The sequence below is a fragment of the Pundamilia nyererei genome, unplaced genomic scaffold, assembly GCF_000239375.1.
Source record: "Pundamilia nyererei isolate P.nyererei 1_Seehausen unplaced genomic scaffold, PunNye1.0 scaffold00010, whole genome shotgun sequence".
Classification (NCBI taxonomy): Eukaryota; Metazoa; Chordata; class Actinopteri; order Cichliformes; family Cichlidae; genus Pundamilia; species Pundamilia nyererei.
In genome coordinates, this window is record NW_005187411.1 from 5,505,303 (window position 1) to 5,524,030 (window position 18,728).

The 18,728-nt window shown below is 41.3% G+C and overlaps 4 protein-coding genes across 7 annotated transcripts; 2 read left to right on the forward strand and 2 right to left on the reverse strand.

The window, feature by feature from the left end:
- Nucleotides 1-654: 654 nt before the first annotated feature.
- prlh2r (prolactin releasing hormone 2 receptor) lies at nucleotides 655-2,339 on the reverse strand. The gene is made up of 2 exons (XM_005724103.1): nucleotides 1,428-2,339; nucleotides 655-981 (listed from the first exon to the last, which is right to left on the reverse strand). The coding sequence occupies exons 1-2, from the start codon at nucleotides 2,337-2,339 to the stop codon at nucleotides 655-657; spliced, it is 1,239 nt and encodes a 412-aa protein (XP_005724160.1).
- Nucleotides 2,340-9,422: 7,083 nt separating this feature from the next.
- ccdc32 (coiled-coil domain containing 32) lies at nucleotides 9,423-12,408 on the reverse strand. 2 transcript variants are annotated; one of them, XM_005723944.2, is made up of 4 exons: nucleotides 12,281-12,408; nucleotides 11,775-12,010; nucleotides 10,264-10,417; nucleotides 9,423-9,857 (listed from the first exon to the last, which is right to left on the reverse strand). In XM_005723944.2, exons 2-4 carry the CDS (start codon nucleotides 12,007-12,009, stop codon nucleotides 9,674-9,676), a joined length of 573 nt encoding a protein of 190 aa, XP_005724001.1. In that variant the 5' UTR covers nucleotide 12,010; nucleotides 12,281-12,408; the 3' UTR covers nucleotides 9,423-9,673. The 2 variants fall into 2 exon arrangements, with proteins under 2 accessions (XP_005724001.1, XP_013763925.1); XM_013908471.1 differs by having other exon boundaries at nucleotides 11,775-12,022.
- A 91-nt stretch (nucleotides 12,409-12,499) lies between these two features.
- Nucleotides 12,500-15,278, forward strand: pcmtl (l-isoaspartyl protein carboxyl methyltransferase, like). Of its 3 annotated transcripts, none has more exons than XM_005723943.2 (9): nucleotides 12,500-12,583; nucleotides 12,898-13,065; nucleotides 13,233-13,337; nucleotides 13,496-13,527; nucleotides 13,615-13,719; nucleotides 13,836-13,956; nucleotides 14,062-14,147; nucleotides 14,442-14,611; nucleotides 14,705-15,278. In XM_005723943.2, the coding sequence occupies exons 2-9, from the start codon at nucleotides 12,948-12,950 to the stop codon at nucleotides 14,715-14,717; spliced, it is 750 nt and encodes a 249-aa protein (XP_005724000.1). In that variant the 5' UTR covers nucleotides 12,500-12,583; nucleotides 12,898-12,947; the 3' UTR covers nucleotides 14,718-15,278. The 3 variants fall into 3 exon arrangements, with proteins under 3 accessions (XP_005724000.1, XP_005723998.1, XP_005723999.1); XM_005723941.1 differs by having other exon boundaries at nucleotides 14,741-15,278; XM_005723942.1 differs by having other exon boundaries at nucleotides 12,566-12,627; nucleotides 14,741-15,278.
- Nucleotides 15,279-16,068: 790 nt separating this feature from the next.
- rpusd2 (RNA pseudouridine synthase domain containing 2) lies at nucleotides 16,069-18,725 on the forward strand. Its single transcript, XM_005723945.1, has 3 exons — nucleotides 16,069-16,750; nucleotides 17,265-17,561; nucleotides 17,646-18,725. The coding sequence occupies exons 1-3, from the start codon at nucleotides 16,124-16,126 to the stop codon at nucleotides 18,450-18,452; spliced, it is 1,731 nt and encodes a 576-aa protein (XP_005724002.1). The 5' UTR covers nucleotides 16,069-16,123; the 3' UTR covers nucleotides 18,453-18,725.
- The last annotated feature ends 3 nt before the right edge of the window (nucleotides 18,726-18,728 follow it).

The following is an 18,728-nucleotide window of genomic DNA, read 5'->3' on the forward strand; positions in this document are numbered from 1 at the left end:
AAGGCCAGAAATGAATGATGGAAATACGGTATTATTTATTTCAGAACCGCTTCGTGTTCCTTAACAAAATGGAAATGAATGAATGAGGAAAAGATGGTTTGAATTACCCTCTTTACTGAGCAAAATCCAACAAAGCATATTTACTACTACACGTGAAGTATGCACAGAAATAACCTAATGCACAGTCTTTCAAGGTGGAGGTGAATAAACATTTACATTAGGTCAACACATTGTTAAATGGCTTGCGTAAAGATCCTGTAAGGTTGGTGTTAAAATGCACAAGAATCTAATTATGGAGAACCATTACACAAAACACTTGCAACAACAAAAGCAAAGTCAAAGCTAAAAGTGGCTTTTTAAGCAAACAGTAGCATATTATTCAGGTTAATAAGCATCATCTACACTTGAATCCCCCCATAGCCAGCGGCACAGCAGTGTGGCTGTTGTATGTGAAAGCCTTACACCCCCATGTTGTGGGTTTTGGTGTTTTAACAATGACTTATCGTTTTACTCCTTTTGTCTGTCAGCATGAACGCTGACAAGATTACATCTGAAGTGCAGAAGAAGATTGTCTGGATCACGTCTGGCTTCTTTGGCCTCATACATTCGACTGAGCTTCATATCATTCTTGTGCCCGTTTGTCCACAAAGTCACTTATGTGTAGTTTTCTTGAGGATCGGCATTATTTGCAACAACACCCGGCAAATCTGCCGCAATGGTGGAGGTGTAAAGGCGCGGCATTCTGTGAGACACCGTCAGGACGCTTGACCCTTGTCGCCTGTCTTTCGCTTTTCCTTTTCTCCAGGGCAGGAAGTGGAGACACAGGTAAGAGAGGAATTTGTTATGCAGCGAAGCATAAATGAATGGGTTGTAGCAAGCGGAGCTCATGGCAAAGAGGTGACTGGACACCTGGATGACGTTGATATAGTTCTTCCCCAGGATGGAGAAGTCTGTGTCCAGGTCACGGATCAGGTTCACCACCTGTGGAGTAAACATCGGTATCCAAAACATTAATTCAAGGAACAATTGCCATTTTTCTACTGCCAACAGATAGACTAGCAAAGAAATACAAATTAGAAAAAGTAAAATTGCTGAATTGGCACAAAAAAACCCCCAAAAGAAAATAAAAGAAAATGCCAATTTCTTCACCATCTAAAGAGTCTTTCCTGGCTGACTTGAAAACTCTAAACATCAAGTCACTGTACCCAATTGAACTGTCAGTTTGTGTGCAGACTGAGATGTGTTTATTGCTGAGGCAGACTGTGTTTCCTCTGGACAAAGGCAGGCTGGCTGTTTCTCCCTGTTTTATCCCTCCCTCAAAGTTAAGATGACCTGCTAAGATCTGATTCATAAGGTGGAACCTCTCCTAATTTAGATTCCCATATATTTGCATATTCTTCAAACCAGCAATCTCATGTTTTGTTCACCTGTAAAGGAAGCCAGGAGAAGGCAAAGCAGAGGACGGACACCAGCAGCAGGCAGAAGGTCTTCTTCCTCCGTCTGCTCCAGGTGGTCCGTGCAGATCTCAGCTCCGTGCATGCTGTCAAGCTCGAAGTCATCCTGTGTTTCAGCTGATAGGAAATGGCACAGTAGGAAATGGAGACAGCAACCAGTGGGACAAAGTAGGAGAAGAAGAGAATGAAACAGGAGTAAATGAGGCGACCCTGCTCCTGGCCATCCCAGAACTCCTCACATACAGCCATCTGCAGGCCTGCCGCCTGGAGGTCCAGGTAGACCGTGTGCAGTGCCGTAGGCGTGGATAAAGCCAGAGAGGAGAGCCAGATCAGAACTACAAGAACCCAGCAGAAGCGGTAGCTGGCTCTCTTTCGGATGGGATAAGCCACAACTACGTAACGATCCACCGCAATGGCCATGAGGGAGAGGACGGCCGCGTAAACAGCTGCGGATTGCATGACGGTGACAAAGTGGCACATGTGGGATCCAAACACCCATCCGCGCTTATCAAATGCATAGGACGCGGTCAAAGGGACGCAGAAGACGCACATCACCAGGTCGACGAGTGCCAGGTTGCTGATGAGAAAATTGGTCGTGTTGTGTCTTTTCTTATTGTGCCAGATGAGGAAGAGCAGGAGGAGGTTGCCAGAGCACGCAACCAGGACCACAGCAGAGTAGAGAGGGATGAAGATGAGCTTCAGGTTAAACAGGAAGTCGAGCCCAGAGAAAGAGGGGGCTGAGAACTGGGAGGCTGAGAAGATGGAGCGAGAAGAGTTGCAGCAGGAAGAGGAGGAGGACGAGGAGTCAGGCAAGAGCGAAGATGAAGAGGAGGCTGGAGTAGAAAAGTTCACCTTGGTTCGATTCAGTGATCTTTCCCAGTCCATAGCTGCGGAAATAACAAGCATATTTTGCATGACTCAATTAATATTTCTGTGTAATTTATTAATCAACATTTTGATTGAAGCCAGTATGGCAGCGTCTGGGTGTTTGAACATTTTAAAAGGCTAATTGAAGCTCATCTTCAAAACTCTCAGCACACATTTCTCTCTTTACTTCTCCAAAAGCCTTTCCAATTATCTTCGATCCATTATCTAAAGTATTGAAAAAAGGAAGAAAGCTCACATTGACTGGACGGATGATTTCTGGTTATGAAAAGCAGAAATCATCCTCGAAATCATAGTAACTTCCCAGAGGCGGTCATCCCACACATCTGCTGGAACATCTGCACTTATTAATCTAGGCTGACGTCAGTGATTTTTATTGTCGCTCAGAAATAAGAAATATTCATCAACTGGCATCACACAATCAGATGTTATGCAAGAGTGTGAAAATGGGCATGAATGCAGATTGGTTTCACATTCTGTCACTGCTGAATGAGAGACTTGGCTGTGAGAGAAGAAAAGAAAAAAATCACTGAATAAAATGAGAGTGAAACCACAGAAAATTGTAAGATCAGAGGAGGAGTCTATGAATAACACCTGTAGTCAAAATTGGGCTGAATGGTGTAATTTTGGCGTGAGCACTGGCTACAGTTTCAACTTTCATTGACATGAAAAAACAGCTACAAATATTGTTTCATCTAAAAAACTCACACAACCAAGAAAAGAAGATATTTATGCCCAAAATTCAGACTTTAAGTCATTTAATAACATGTACATTTTTCATGTAATTTTGTTACAATTTAATGTCTTTGATTTGGTATACATTAAGTTTATACCCAACACATTTTCCTTATTTTGTTTTGTTTTGCATTTTTATATATTAAGCTGCTGTTTTAATTTAAAAATATTGCACATTGCATATTGCATTACATTAAGCAAATAATAGTAATAATAAAAATAATAATTAACGGGCCGACTGCCTCATTATGCGTTCATCATACTGAATGTGAACAATCATAAAAGTGTAATTTCCCAAGGAAGCTAATTAAATCATGATCAGAGCAGATATTCTTCCCTTACTGACTCAACCAAGTTCCTTATTGACCTTTTCTGATCAGGCCGCTCAGAATGATTCATGCAACCACATCTTCTCTAAGATACAAAAGGGATCCAAAATCATTCATAAACATGAATAGGATCAACCTATTTTTAACCTGAAGTGGTCGACCTCGGATTGAAAATGTATTTCCTCAAAAGGAAGAAGATCTGAGTCAAATTTCGCAATCAGCCACTTGGCAATTTTTCTGAAGTGCAGAGTAAATGAAAAAGTACCTGTTGGAGATATCAGATGCACCTGTTTGAGTCCTTTTCCTGCAGGGAGTCCCGCTGTTGTGCAGCCGCACTCATTTGCTGCAGCTTGCTCTGCTTCAGAATAAAGAGGTGCGCTCTTTCTCTCTCACTCTCGCGCTCTCTCTCCCTCCAACAAGGGATACAGTAAAGGCTGAAGTGAGTGAGTGAGTCACCTCCAGTAAAATCATTCTAATCTCCTATAATGTTTCTCTTGGGGAGTGCATCTCAGCTAGAAAATGACAAATTTATGATGACCTTGAGCCTCTTTATGGTTTAATATCACTCATGACATCATTATCATTTTTCTAGTGGGACTTACATTATGTCTGAGATTTTATATACTCAAATTATGCCCTTTATGTTAACATTCCTACAGCATTCTCACTCGTGTTATCCCAAGTTTGGTCAGAAACAGGCATTGGGATGGAAACACCGAAGAGGTCCAAAATGATTATTTTGAATATGTTGTGCACCCCCGCCCTCCACGGAGCGCCATGAATGAAGGATCCTGCTGTGAGGTTCTCCACAAAGCGGACACTTTCTAGACAAAGCGTTTAGGAAACAGAATACAAATTGAACAATTAAGATGTTTCTCCAGCAGTTCGCATTCATTATTCATAATCTCAAAACTAATTTGAAAAAAATTGTGAGTCTCAGTCAAAACCAGCATGATCGAATGATTCATCAACGGTAATGCCGAATGGCATTCATTGCGTGACTGTTTCGCTGCTTGAAGGGAGCACAGATCTCATTGTGAAGATAATTAAGATGCCCAAAAGTTCCAGTTAATCATATTCATGTGCAGAAACCACGTAGTCTCCAGATTTTCATCAAATTCAGAGCAGAAAGTGTGGCCACTATTTTAAAGTACTTGTTAGTATGAACTTCTTACGATGACATTTTAAGGCTCGAAATCTTCTAACATAAAGGTACGATATCATTAGTGTTTCAATTTCAATGGAGCTCTGGTAAGTGTTGCTTTGAAATGCTGCTTTTAATTAATACAGATATTTACATGGCATTCACATTTTAATATTGATTGCTACAACATGGTAAACGATGAGGACATGGCCATTTTTCCTCCCTTTAAGAGTAAATTTAGCACTGTTGGGAGAAGCTTAAATCTGGGTTGTTTGGAGAGAAGACTCAAAGCACTGAACATACAGCCACTGTAATGGTTTTCTGTCTGTTGCTCATTTTTCTGTGTGATGTTTACTGTTAGGACACATCAGAACAGTTTAAAATAACACAGACTGGTCTGCTTTAGAGCACACAGCCTCTCCTTCCACAGACCACTTTTTCCCACTTTGATTTAACTGGACACTGATGTGGACAGGGCTGTCGAGCTGGCCTTTCTTCAGTCTGATAAGTTCCTGTGGTGAAGGTAACAGTTTGTTCTAGCAGCATCCATGAAGTAATCAAATGGTGTACCACCTCAGAGTCTTCCTTTACGGTGACCACTCTAGTTCTGAATCACTTGTACATGTCATGTATACTATGTCCAAGTGTGGGAGACGTGACAGCTACAGGTGTTTAGCTATTTTCGGCTAATTGCTCTCTTTTTTTCACTGTGCCACCAGAAAGCACACAGCAAAACCTCACGTGTGTCACAAAAAGCAAGCGGCCCCATTACGTGTCCTCCTGATGGAGCCTTTGTGGTGGGCTTATTTTCAGGTCCTAAACAGGGGTTCTGCTTGTTTGATGACTGAGTGCCAATTTAGGGAGACAGCATTCAGCTGAGGGCTGCAGAAGAAAAATGCACCCATCAAACAAACTAAGTGCAAATGTAATAATTCATGTATTAAATACTGAGCAGCCAGAAGTCTGTTCAGATTTGCTATTTTAGGTAATCTTGGAAATGTGTTGGTTGAAAGGATGGTGGTGGGTTATGGTGGTTTCGTCACACCAGTCATCACCAGTTGTATTTGGAAATACTTTTTTTTAAACAGTTCATCTAGTTTGCACTGGATTAAATGTGCAGTAGTTCCTGCTGTCATTAGGTCTGTACAGAATGCTACTGAAGGCCACACTCTGACATTGAATACATTAAATACACAAGCAAACCACTGCTCTCCAGCGGGACACGGGAAACATACATACATGGATAAATATACATATTTGCTACAATCTAATCTGACGTCCCTTTCAGCGCTTGAGTGACTGTCAAATGTACAAATTTATACAATTAATATTTAATTCTGTAAATATTGAAGATATTGGCACAGTTTCTTGTGCAACATTTCATCAAGATCTGTCCACTAATCTAGGAAAAGATACAATCATACAATCATTTATAGATAAAATACGATCATTACAGTATGGTGATGATGTTCAGTTCCCACATATCCACGCTTTACTGTGGAACTTACCAAATCATAAGCTAGTCCACCTCAGAGAAAGTTGCACTGAAGATATATCCCCCCAAAATGACAAACTTGCTTGTGTTGATATTAGCAAAGAGATGCTTTTTTTCCTTCAGAGAATTTCTTTCTTCACCACATCCTGTTTATAGGAGCTCCACTAAGATGTAGCTGCTGCTACTGGGATTTAGTTCATTAACAAGGGACCTTGCTGGGAGGAATTTACTTCAGCTGTCTCAGTGTTGGGACTGTGACCATAGATCCCAATGCAGATTGTACTGAGGGTCTGCAGATTTGGATATGTAAGTTATATGCGACTAGGAATGGGTTTATAGTTGAGAGAGCCTCTGCTATATGCAGAGGTAGAGTGGGAGGCATCCCACTGAGAAGCTGCAGCAGATAAAATGAGAGCAATGTAAATTAAAAATTAAATTATAAAGTATTCATTTTTGTACTTTCTGTGCAAGCGAATCAATCCATGGGCTCTCATTTGAAGCATTTCATTGAAAGTTGTGACAGATATTTTTGGAACATAATATATAATAATTAATAAACAAAGACATGAAAGATCAAGTTTTGGGGGGGTAACCAATTTTTTTAGCTATTTTTATTTTTAACGGACTGATCTTTGGGGCTAAATGGCTTTCTGAAACTCTCTTTCTATGTGGACATCAAAGTAGATTTCATTATTAACATACTCCAGTGATGAAAATGTCATTTTAATTACTGCTGAGCCCGAGCCAGATTTTAGTTTCTTCCCACTCAGAGCTTCATAGTGTCTATTATCCCAGTCCAACCTATTACCACAAACCACGTCTCTGTGAGACCGCTACAGCTGGTCCCTAAGTATTATTAATAATGGTAAGGATGTTCTAGAAAAAGCTAAATAAAGTCTACTTTATTAAATCAAGGTAACTGTCAGAATATGTTCTCCACTTGAATGAGAAATGAGGACAAAGACTGTTTTGTTGAGATGCTTTTTCTGATCTCACTCTCTCAGCCGTTTAGATCCAAGAGTAATCTAATTCAAGGGACATCCAAAGGTTTTCATGTCAAGGACCCCCCAATTGAATTAAGTCCTATTAAATAATGATGCCATGGCTGCTGTTACTCAAATGAACACAATTTGATTCAGTTTATTTAATTCAGAATTACACTTGGATGCCAATCAATAAATCGTCTGTACGCTTTAATACATATTACCTTTAAGAAGTTTATAATGCCCTTTTTCGAGCTGTACCACTTTAAAGAGTTGTTGTAACTTTGGTTATTTTGTAGGGATTCATTTGTAGCTCCGAGAGGAATCACTAGAATTTTCTACATATAAACTGAATATATACAATATAACCATCCAATGAATAGCTTTCAATGAGGACAATGAAATAGTCTCACAGAATTGACAAATGAAATAAAAACAACAGCCAATACTGACCAACACTGCCTTCGAGTTCCTAGCTTCCACGCACAAAAAGCCTTAACAACTTGTAATTTGAGCAGCCCTGCCTAATTAAAGCCCACAGCTTCCACTTGTCCTTTCACAACTTGCAGTCTTCGAGTTCAAGCAGAGATACCAGTGTGATATCATGAGTCATTTCCTTTCAAGAGTTAAAGAGCTCTTCTCTCGAAAATGTGTTTTTCTTGCTCCTACTTGATTCAAATGTGTGACCTTCATTGTGGAGAATGATGCATGTTCAAAATTTGCTGAAGGAGACCAACTTTCTCTCTGTGCTGCTTTGATTTCAGCTACCCTGAAATTTTGAAATGAAGATATTTACATTTTCATCCATTTTTTTAGGATATGTGTGTTTCAAAACATGTTCACTGTGCACCATTTCAGACACAAATTATTATTCCAAACCAAGCGGAGCATTTTATCATGTCTGGTGGTCTTTGCTTTATGTCATTCAGAGCCACGAGGGACTTTGTAAAACAGGCTGTGGACTCGCTGTGACTGCTAAAGTCGCTGGCTTGTAAAATGGCGAATGAATCAAACTCGGTTCTTTGCTGCCTTCTATACGTATTAAGAGGCCAAATAGTTGCCGTGTACTGCTAATCAAACGCACTTGATTATTTGATCTTCAGTAAGTGTGAGCATTTGGGTTTCATCACAAAGCCAATAAGAAAAGACATCAGCAGTGATCTTCAGGAAGCAATTGTTGCTCCCTATCAATCTGGGAAGAGTTTTCAGGCCATTTCCAAACAGTTTGAAGTCCATCATTCTACAGCAAGAAGGACTGTTCAGAAGTGGAAGACAGTTAAGGGAGTTACCAGTCTTCCCAGGAGTGGATGTCCCAGCCAATTCAGACCATGGTCAGACCATGTAATGTTCAGAGAAACTGCAAAAAAACGAAAACAAAACAGGGATGCATCTCAAACTCTACAGGCCTCAGTTGGCATGTTAAAATTTAAAGTTCTTAACAGGGTGATCATTTTGGCTTGCTTTACAGCCACAGGACAAGAGCACCTTGCTGTCACAGAGTCACCATAAACTCCTTTGTAAAAAGTATTCTAGAGTAATGTGAAGCTATCTGAGAGCTTAAGAATATGGGTCAACCAACAGGACAATGATCCCTAGTACAGCAGCAACTTTACATCAAAGTCCAGACCTCAACCTGATTGAACCTTAAGAGAGCTGCACATAAAGAATGCCTGCAAATCTCACTGAAGCAACACTTTATCAGTCTCTCATGTCCTGAAGAGAATGATAAAGTAATTAAAAAAAAAAAAATTTTTGTACCACTAAAGATGATTCTGCAAGCTACTGAATAATGTGGTGTACTTCACACACACATTTTAACATAGCTTGGTTTAAAAAGTAATGAAAAAGTCTCATATGTTGTGTGCTGTTGCTCATTTAAAGTTACATTTAAATGATTTAACTTTGTTAGGATCAGATGATTTTTTTTATGTCCTGGTTTAAAATCTCAGAACTGAAAGAGAGTGCACTTCATTTGTCACCATATTGCATGTCTAAGCCCTAAAATACCCCCTTGATGATACACCATATTGTACCAGACCCAACGTTTTCACTCCCAAAATCTAAAGCAATTCAACAACACTGTCCTTGGAGTTACAAGCAGACAAATGAACACAATACCATTTACCTTTTTTTTTAAATATTTTATTGAAACATCATTAAAAACTTCTACATGAAATTAATAAAATGTTACATGGTATGTTACAATCACAGCCATTCTAATTTATGATGTCAGCCTTTTAATGACAGAAAAATAACATTTTGACAAATGAATGCATCGTTAACATCACTTCTCATGTGACGCTACATATGGTCCTCAATGAATATCTGTATATGTAGTTAAGAGCCATTCTCGTAAACATAGTAGGAGACACGGAATACAGCTAGAGGACAAAAAGGTATCATTTCACGTTCTTTATTAGGTGTTCTCAAGGTGCAGTGTCATTGAATAGAGAGGACAAAATGCATGTGAGTTAATAAGTGTTTAACACTCAGTTGCTGGGGATACAGACAGTGATGAGAGGCTATAATCACTGATAACAAAAGGCTATAGCCAAAACACTGCAATGACACAATATGAGAGCAGGAAGTCACGTTTACCGACTATATAGGAAGTAAGTTCTTCTTTCCAGGTTACCATTTTAATTCACTCATTTCTCTGGCTGGTGAGCGTCATCTTCATCCGGTTTCTGCATCTCTGCGTCCTCTCCGTTTTGCATTTGGTCCGACTCTGCTGATTCCTTATTCTGAGAGGGCCTCAGGAGATATTCCAGCTCTTCTGCACTGATGGCCACCTTCTCTGGAATCAACCACCTCTTGAAGTGTTCGAGAGCACTGCAAAGGGATGAAGGGCACGAATAGTTTAGGGTGTTAACCTCTTAAGCCCCAACGCCCCCTGATGCGGGGGCAAAAGGCAGGAGATCAGTTAGGCTTGGGGCTTAAGAGGTTACGATAAGAAGCAGGCCATCTCCAGATAACTACTCGACACTTTGAAAGATAAAGATTAAAGTAATTTTGTATTGGGATGAGTAAATGCCACATAAGTCTCTTGAATTTAAGGAAAAGTGGAAACAGTGAGATGATGAGTTATTGCTGTAATATGTTAAGTTAGAAAGACATAGGAAAGAAATGCGCAAATGATACAATCACATCTAAAGATGCAATGACTATTTAAAAAAAAAAAAAAAAAAAAAAATCCTCCTCCAACAGGATGATTTTTCACATCATGTCCATGTCCTACCTCTCATCCATGTCGCCCCCTTGGAAGAGCTCTGAGGTCTGGGTATCGTGTAGGAACCTATCCCAGCATTCCTTCTTGGCTTGAGACAAGGAGTGCAGCATGTCCCTGGAGGTCACATCACTGGACTGGCCCTTTATCTTCTTCAGGCGGTTTTCTGGAGCGAAATGTAGCCAAAAATGTCAGTTTTATAGCTTGGATCAAAGTTCCGACAGATTTTGAATTAAGAATCAAAGAAGAGTGGGAGTTTTGGTACAATGTGTCATATAAGGCCAGCAAAGATCGCAGATATGCAAAATAACCATTTAGGATGACCATAAAGGACTGGTTAGGCTGTAACGGATGTAATGAATTTATTTAAGATGAAAATTAAGAACACCTACTGAACAAATAAAACATTTAACTCATGAGAAATAAATAAGTGCTGATCTTTCTTTGATTAGGAGAAGAAAAAAAACAAAACACCTTCTGCAGCAATCTTGTCTTTTTAAATCATGTGTGAGTACATACTGTCAAGTGTTTTGTAACAACGTTATAGTTTTGTATTTTTATTGGTTGTCATTTTTTAAATTTTTGTTTCTGGTTCCGTTTTTTTTTTTTTTTCCCCCCCCATGAAGTTTTATTTCTATCGCTTTAAGGTACACAGAGGGACTATCGAGAGCATCCTGAGCAGCTGCATCACTGTCTGGTATGGTAACTGCACCGTATCGGAGCGCAATACCCTACAACAGATAGTGAGAACAGCTGAGAAGACCATTGGAGCCTCTCCTCCCTCCATCACAGACACCACTAGTATTGTGGAGGACCCCATACACCCCTCACACACACACTCTTCACCCTGCTGCATTTGGCAAGAGGTAACAGGCCCTCACTGGAAGAGTGAAACAGTTCCATCCACCCAGACGTCAGACTCCTGAACACTGACTGACACACTACCACACACACCTCGCTGTCATTGTTGCGCTTTTCTATTGCATTGTTGTGTCTGCACCGTCTTGTGCCTGTATCGTTCTGTTCTGTCTGGTGTTGCACTGTCTTTGTTTAGGTTTTTGCACACTTGCACTTCATGTAGTCCTGTATTGATTGTCTTTTATGTGTTATACGTAGCACCATGGTATGGGGCAGAACATTAAACAGCGGAAGGGTGTAATAAAATAATTGACAGATGACACATCTATGACACATGCCATATTTTTGGAACGCCCTTATTCACAAAAGGTCGCCACAGGATATTTGATCAGCAGTTTTTACACCGGATGCCCTTCCTGGCCCAACCCCAGAGGGATCTGTGTCTCCTTCTGGGATCAAACCAGGGATCCGTCGCTTGTTAGGCAAATGTGTCAGCCACTACAAAAACATGGAGAATAAATAGGCAATTCAAGCCAGCTATGCTGAAGAAAACTATCTGGTTTCATTTTGCGGGAATTTAGCATCTTATCATTTCCATGCCTCTTGCTGACAGACAGCGAGGAGACAGGAAGTCTGTAGTCTTGAAAAGCTAAAAAAGGAAATACCTAGAGTGGCTATGTAAATCTCAGAATCCTCCATGGGTTCCCATTTGGCACTAGATGGACTGGTATCCGTCCCATTTGCTTGTCCATTAACCTGCACAGGCGGGTGAAATGAGTCTTTGAAGTCTGTGCTGCTCTCCGGGGTCGCCTCAGTCTGCACCTCCGGCAGGCTGGAGCAGATCTCGGACCAAAGCTCCCCGCTGGACCGAACCTCCCGTTTCTCGAAGTCGTCTATCATTCTGGTGCAGCCACTGGGTAAAAGAGATGTCGACATCACGGTTTAAAACACACACACAGTGTTACTCTGTTTTTGGACTAAGACCCTTTTCTTTCAGTAACACTTGCGTCAGATGTTTGGAAGGTACATACAATTAAGACAAACCAGAAAGCTGATGGTAAGGTTTACATTTACGGCTAAGCTGGTTGCTGACCAACTACATGGATAATTACTGTGCATTTAAACGTTTTTCGAGCAGTTTGTTACCATAAAGAATAGAAACATAACTTACCTGTGTGGGAAAAACCTCAAAAGGCTAGAAATTAATAACGCAGATATATTATTTTAATGATTAAAGTTTAGCGTTGCTAGCTAAACATATCCATGATCTACAACCTTAAACGACCGACAGCCCACTTCCTCTTTTAGATATATTTGATTAGACGCTGTATCCGCCCGTCAAGCAATTTTGAGAGCTGATTGGTTAGTTTGGGCTTCACATATAAAAGGTTAGTTTCTCATTGGGCTGTGGTTTGCTGAGGAGGGGATTAGGAAATGTGTCTCAGCTGGAAGTAACCGCGGCTGAGCTACCGAGGTAAACAAGGGCTACCGACCTCTACGGAATTTGTTTACATGGGGGTATTTACTATTTTAAAAAGTGCAATAATCATTTGCAACGGTATAATGATAGTATCCGCTTATAGTGTAACGTAAACTTGCTGTTATAGCCGTTACATGTGCTGCTGTACCGCTCGCTGTCTGTCTGTCAAGTTTACTGTAATTAGTGAATTTGCACTGCCACATTTGGACATCTTACAAATGACCTAAACTGCCCTCTCGATTACCACACGGAGAATACAGCCAGGCCGTTGAATGCATTTTACAGTAATCTGTGTGTCGTGTACTCAGGGTTACAAGCGCTGATCGTCGCGTCCCTGCAGAGAGATTCGGTGTAGGAGATGCGAGCGGCGCTGCGCCTGGCAGTAGTGGCAGTCCCCATGGGTGTGCTGCTGTCCCGGACAATGGCGTGGATGTCCAGCGGCAAAACAAATCCAGAGCTTATCAGCAGGCTAAGGGGTAAAGGGTTTGAGCTTTGATATCTTTGTTGTTGTTTGTGACCTTTCTTGACCTTTCTAAACGAGGGTTGGGACTGTAGTTACATGTTGCACAGGTTGGTTTGGAATCATCATCTCCATTCATTCAACTCAGTATCAATACCTCTTTTTTTCTTCTTTTTCTGCCAGACCATGGCGTGATCCAGAGTGACAGAGTGTTCAATGCCATGCTGGCTACTGACAGAGGACTCTACTCGAGAGACTATCCATATGCAGACTCTCCCCAATCCATAGGTATTTATTTCAGAAGCACTTTCTAAACACACAAATGCATGTTACTGTCAATGCAATAACAAGAGCCTGGGTTTTTTCATCACATTGCATTGTTGAATAATAGCTGTTTTATAGAGAAAGATCTGCTACAACTTTGTTATGAAACGTTGTAATTACAGGCTACAGGGCAACCATCAGTGCACCACACATGGTGAGTAACAAACACTGAACAGTGCTGGGAGGACCAAATGGTTAAACAAAACTTAACAGAAGTTTTCCTGCTGGCTTTACTCGACAGCATGCTCATGCTTTGGAGCTACTAAGTGACAAACTAACTGAAGGAGCGTCGGCACTGGATGTAGGCTCAGGAAGTGGATATCTCACCGCCTGCTTTGCAAGAATGGTAAATTCTGTTAAAAATTTGAGAAGTTTCTTTCTAAATCTCACCACTAGCTAGATGGTTTCACCCATGTATCATGTAACAGAGGTTAAACAGCTGCTTTTTACCATCATATGCAGACAGGGCCCACGGGTAGAGTGGTTGGCATTGAACACATCGACGAACTGGTTCAGATGTCAATCAAAAATGTTCAAGCTGACGACCCGGAGCTGCTGTCCTCTGGACGCATCAAACTAGTTGGTGAGTCAGGAGATGTCAAACTTAAAGTCATGCCACTTTTATCTATTGAGATTTAAAGCACATGGCTGCAAAAAAAATACAATTCATATCTGGGTATGCCCACAGTGGGAGATGGAAGACTCGGCTACCCAGATGGAGCGCCGTATGATGCCATTCATGTTGGTGCAGCTGCAGCCACTGTTCCTAAGGCTGTAAGGACACAGGCTTTACTCTTGTCAGAATAAAATGCAATAAAAATAGGCATAAGACACTCATTCAGCTATAACTGAAGCCTGCAAACAAGGCACAGAAGGCTGTGGTGTATCTACAGCTATATTAAAGTCATTATAACCCAATCAGTTGTCTCTAAAATAACTTTATCAAGTATGTTAAGCTTCGAAGGTACTTGAAATGCATTCTAAAGACAGACTGCGCTGAATTAATGCCATGAATAAAGTGAAAAAGTATGAAACCCTTTTTTAAAATCCTGTCTTTCCTTATGGAAGCTCTTGGAGCAGCTGAAACCAGGTGGGCGGTTGGTTCTCCCAGTGGGCCCTGATGGTGGCAGTCAGGTGCTAGAGCAGTATGATCGGCAGAGTGATGGGAGCTTCCTCAAGAAAGCTTTGATGGGAGTGGTTTATGTCCCCTTGACTGACAAGAGGCACCAGTGGCCTGGGTAAGAAAAAAAAAAAAAGCCTTAAACCCCTTGAACTCTTACACAAAAAATGAGGAAGTCACCTGTGCCTGCTATCCTTCCTTCTCTCCCCAGAGGTGAGCTCTGACTGCAGTGTGGTTGCCCTTGCAGGAGGTGGCGTTGGTGCTGCGTCTCCGGGGCCCTGTAACACCTCTTATAGTTCAACTGAGCTTCTGTCTTAAGGACCACCTGCTCTGCTAGGTTGTCACCTAGCAACATGAAAGGAGGATATTGCTCTGTTTGCCTGGCCAGATTGTCTTCCAAGGGTGATAAAACAATGAGTGACTAAATAAGTCTCCAGCGGTCTACTGATTAGCCTCTTCCCAGAATCCTGTGATTCATTTAGAGTGATGCAAGTACAGTAGATCACAGTGGGGGGGAAAAGGGCTGTACACAGTATTATTTCTGGGGAAGTTTGTGAAGTGTAATAATGGGTTTGTTGAGATTACAGCATGAAAAGCTCTAAGATATGTGAATGCTTGTGCTGATTTCAGATGGATGGTAAAATTGTGTGTATGTGTGTGTGGGGGGGGGATTATTTGGATACATATGCAGTAATACTTGCAAAAGTTCAAACCTGGGGATTTTAATAACCGTTTAGCAAATTGACAAAGTAATATATTTTTGTGGGAAGAATGCTTCTTACTCATTTAACAATATGTGTGTGCAGAATAAATCACATGTGACACTGTAAATATAGAGCAGGGTTAGGAAGTTGTGCCAAAACATAATAATCTGATACATTTTTGGAATCATATAAGTAACGTAATCATATGTAAATATTGGATTTAATAATAAAACCAAGTAAACGAATATTTTAGTGACTGCTGTTATTCCAAAAAGACTGAAAATAAACACATAACTGAGGTAAACAAGCCTTTTTTGAGATGCTGTGCCATAAAGTGATTTCCTGTATTTAAACCATTTTAAATGTCTTTTAGGCCTATAATCTGTCATGAATTCTACATTAATTGAGCCAAGAAAACAATTTGAAGGGTAAAAAAGAACTCGTATCACTATAATGTAGGTGCAGTAACAAAGTTTTAAAGACACTTGCAAAACAGGTAATTTCTTTATTTTATATATAACTTCATAAATCTATTTAATTACAATCTATTAAATATAGGCAAACATTATACATTAAGGAACACATCAAAAATCACTTTGTGGCACAAAGAAGTATTAAGGGAATTGGTATCGTGAGAAGCTACAAGGACTAGAGCATAAAAACATGATCATGAACAAACACAAACATACTGTCATTTATATTTCGTGTGAATAGAACTTAATTTGTAACAAAAATACATTTCATGACAAAAATAATACATTAAAACACATAAATAACAACAAACGGTCTACTTTTAATGGTTAAGTGCAAAATGGGATGCAGGATTGGGTTTGATAGTTTGGTTTAAACTTCAGGGAGCGCCGATTGGACTACAAACGTCATCACGGCGCGCGCGTGTGGCGAGAAGGACCTCTAGCTAACGAGCGATGCACGTGAGGGTGCCGTTTGGAAGCTTATTATCTTTCTTTCTGACTCAGTGTGACGTTCATCGTCGCGGAGTTTATTTTGTTTCTGCCTGCGAGAAAGCGAATAGGTTTCTGGGTTTTCTTAATTCCCCACAGTGTAGAAAGAGCAGCTGGGCTATGGAGCGGGCGGGTATTGAGTCGGGAACACCGGGAAATGTAAACACGCCGGTGCCCTTGGAGCAAACTACGGCGGTAGAGGCGTCAGAAACTGGCAAACGCAAAAACGACGACACGGACGACAAAGAGACAAGCGGCAGAGGTAAGAGACGGAGAGGAGCCGGTGGGAAGAAGCTCCGTCCGGGGGAGAGATATATCCCCCCACCGCAGAAACGCAACCCAGGTGTGAGCTTTAGCCAAGAGCATTTCAACGAGACGTCATACTACTTCGAGGCTGGGCTTCGTAAAGTCTATCCGTATTACTTTGACTTTAAGACCTACTGCAAAGGTCGGTGGATTGGAAAGAGCCTTTTGGATGTGTTTAAGAATGAGTTCAGAGCTGAGTCCATTGAGTATTATCAGAAGGCCGCTAAAGAGGGTCGCATCCGCCTCAACGAGACACCTGTGGAGGATCTATCTGTGGTGCTCAGGGTAAGTCTCATAAGTCCATAGTATAACCTATATAGGGGGAGGTAAACGGGATCTAGTTAGCACTGACAGTTGCCCCTGTCAGTGCGCCCCAGGGTAGCTGTGGCTACAATGTAGCTGCCATCACCAGTGTGTGAATGTGTGTGTGAATGGGTGAATGACTGAACGTGTAAAGCGCTTTGGGGTCTTAGGGACTAGTTAAGCGCTATACAAATACAGGCCATTTACCATTTGTGGGATACTAATACAAGGTATTGACTTTATGCCATGGCTACATTATTCACCAAATTCATGTTGCCAAATGATCAGTCAGTAAAATTACTTTTGTTCAATATTGTAGCTTGCATTGAAAGGATCAAATATTTGACATGTGGTAACTGTAAAGAACAACCCTTCATGTCATTAAATTGGTAGCTATCCAAATCTTGATACTCTGATTTCTAAAAATTCACCTGATTGTATTGGATGGCCTTGTTTGAGGTGGGCAAACACTTAAATTTTCCCTCACCATGCACAGAATAATGATCACTTGAGGAACACTGTACACCGCCACGAGCCCCCTGTAGTTGGCAGACCACTGGAGATTCTGGTAGATGATGGCGAAGTGCTTGTGGTCGATAAGCCTGCCTCCATCCCTGTGCACCCTTGTGGCCGATTCCGCCACAACACGGTGATTTTCATTCTGGGGAAGGAGTTTGGCATCTCTGAGCTGCATACAGTCCACAGGCTGGACAGGCTCACCTCTGGAGTCTTGCTGTTTGCCAGGACGCTTGAGACCTCTAAGAAACTGGACCAGATGGTGAGAGACAGACAGGTATGTTGAGCATGTTTTGCACTTTTGTGCGAGTCGGTTTTCAAAACGTCTCCACAGGTTTCTTACATCTTCTGTCTCTTTCAGCTTGAAAAGGAGTATGTCTGCCGAGTGGAGGGGGAGTTTCCACAGGATGAGGTGATCTGTGAAGAACCCATCCTGGTTGTTTCTTTCAAAATCGGCCTCTGTCGTGTTGACCCAAAAGGAAAGGAGTGCCGGACCGTCTTCCAGAGGCTTAGCTTTAACGGAAAAACAAGTATGGTCCGCTGTTTACCCCTTACTGGTCGGACACACCAGATCAGGGTCCACCTTCAGTACCTGGGTTTTCCCATCCTTAATGATCCCGTCTATGGGTCATCAGCCTGGGGTCCTCACAGAGGGAAGGGGGGACTTGTGGGGAAGAGTGATGAAGAGCTTCTGCAGGCGCTGGTAGAAGAACATCGCTCTCAGGAAAATTTTAACATGCTGGATATTGCAGATGACTGCATTGGCATTGCACACAAGGCAGACAAAAATAAAGCCTCAGAGAAAATGGACAAATCAGCTGGAACCGCTGAATCTGAAAAAAGCGGAGAAAGTTGTCCAGTACAGGTAGATGCTTGTGGCAGTGACAAGAAGTTAGATTGCATCGAGGCAGTAAATGACAACAACACCGTTAAAGACTGTCAGAACCCTCAACCAGTCAAATCACATGGAAATGAAACTGGGGAAAATGATTCTAGTCAGAAAACTCCCCCAGACCACCTATGTAGTGAATGTAAACTAGTGCGGCCAGACCCCACAGAGAAGGAACTCATCATGTATCTTCACGCTTTACGCTACAAAGGACCTGACTTCGAATATTCCACACAATTACCTGACTGGGCAAAAGAGGACTGGGTGGAGGCAGATTAGAACAGACCAGATGAACGCTGCTGACGGCTTTGACATTTAATCTTCAGACAATCATTAATCCTCAAGGAGATTTTGGTTTTTAATTTTTTTGATTTAGAACCAAAAACAAAAATGTTTTGCTGCTTTGAAAGCAAATACGAGTTAAGATTGGAGTGGTTCTCATTTCACCTTGAGGTCTATTTTAATTTAACATTATCCACAAAGTCTGTAATCTGTCTTGTACCACAGCGAACATTTGAAATAAATCGAAAGCCAGTCTGCAGGAAAATAAAATGT

What these genes read in the sequence shown, in the direction of transcription:
- prlh2r (XM_005724103.1), bottom strand. Translation starts at nt 2,339, where the DNA reads ATGGACTGGGAAAGATCACTGAATCGAACCAAGGTGAACTTTTCTACT. An exon ending in TCTCCTGGCTTCCTTTACAG is followed by an intron (nt 982 to 1,427) that starts GTGAACAAAACA and finishes TTTACTCCACAG; the next exon opens with GTGGTGAACCTGATCCGTGA.
- ccdc32 (XM_005723944.2), bottom strand. Translation starts at nt 12,009, where the DNA reads ATGATAGACGACTTCGAGAAACGGGAGGTTCGGTCCAGCGGGGAGCTT. An exon ending in GATTTACATAGCCACTCTAG is followed by an intron (nt 10,418 to 11,774) that starts GTATTTCCTTTT and finishes ATTTCGCTCCAG; the next exon opens with AAAACCGCCTGAAGAAGATA. An exon ending in GGGGGCGACATGGATGAGAG is followed by an intron (nt 9,858 to 10,263) that starts GTAGGACATGGA and finishes ATCCCTTTGCAG; the next exon opens with TGCTCTCGAACACTTCAAGA.
- pcmtl (XM_005723941.1), top strand. Translation starts at nt 12,948, where the DNA reads ATGCGAGCGGCGCTGCGCCTGGCAGTAGTGGCAGTCCCCATGGGTGTG. An exon ending in CCATCAGTGCACCACACATG is followed by an intron (nt 13,528 to 13,614) that starts GTGAGTAACAAA and finishes TTTACTCGACAG; the next exon opens with CATGCTCATGCTTTGGAGCT. An exon ending in AAGAGGCACCAGTGGCCTGG is followed by an intron (nt 14,612 to 14,740) that starts GTAAGAAAAAAA and finishes TTGCCCTTGCAG; the next exon opens with GAGGTGGCGTTGGTGCTGCG.
- rpusd2 (XM_005723945.1), top strand. Translation starts at nt 16,124, where the DNA reads ATGCACGTGAGGGTGCCGTTTGGAAGCTTATTATCTTTCTTTCTGACT. An exon ending in ATCTATCTGTGGTGCTCAGG is followed by an intron (nt 16,751 to 17,264) that starts GTAAGTCTCATA and finishes CACCATGCACAG; the next exon opens with AATAATGATCACTTGAGGAA. An exon ending in AGATGGTGAGAGACAGACAG is followed by an intron (nt 17,562 to 17,645) that starts GTATGTTGAGCA and finishes TGTCTCTTTCAG; the next exon opens with CTTGAAAAGGAGTATGTCTG.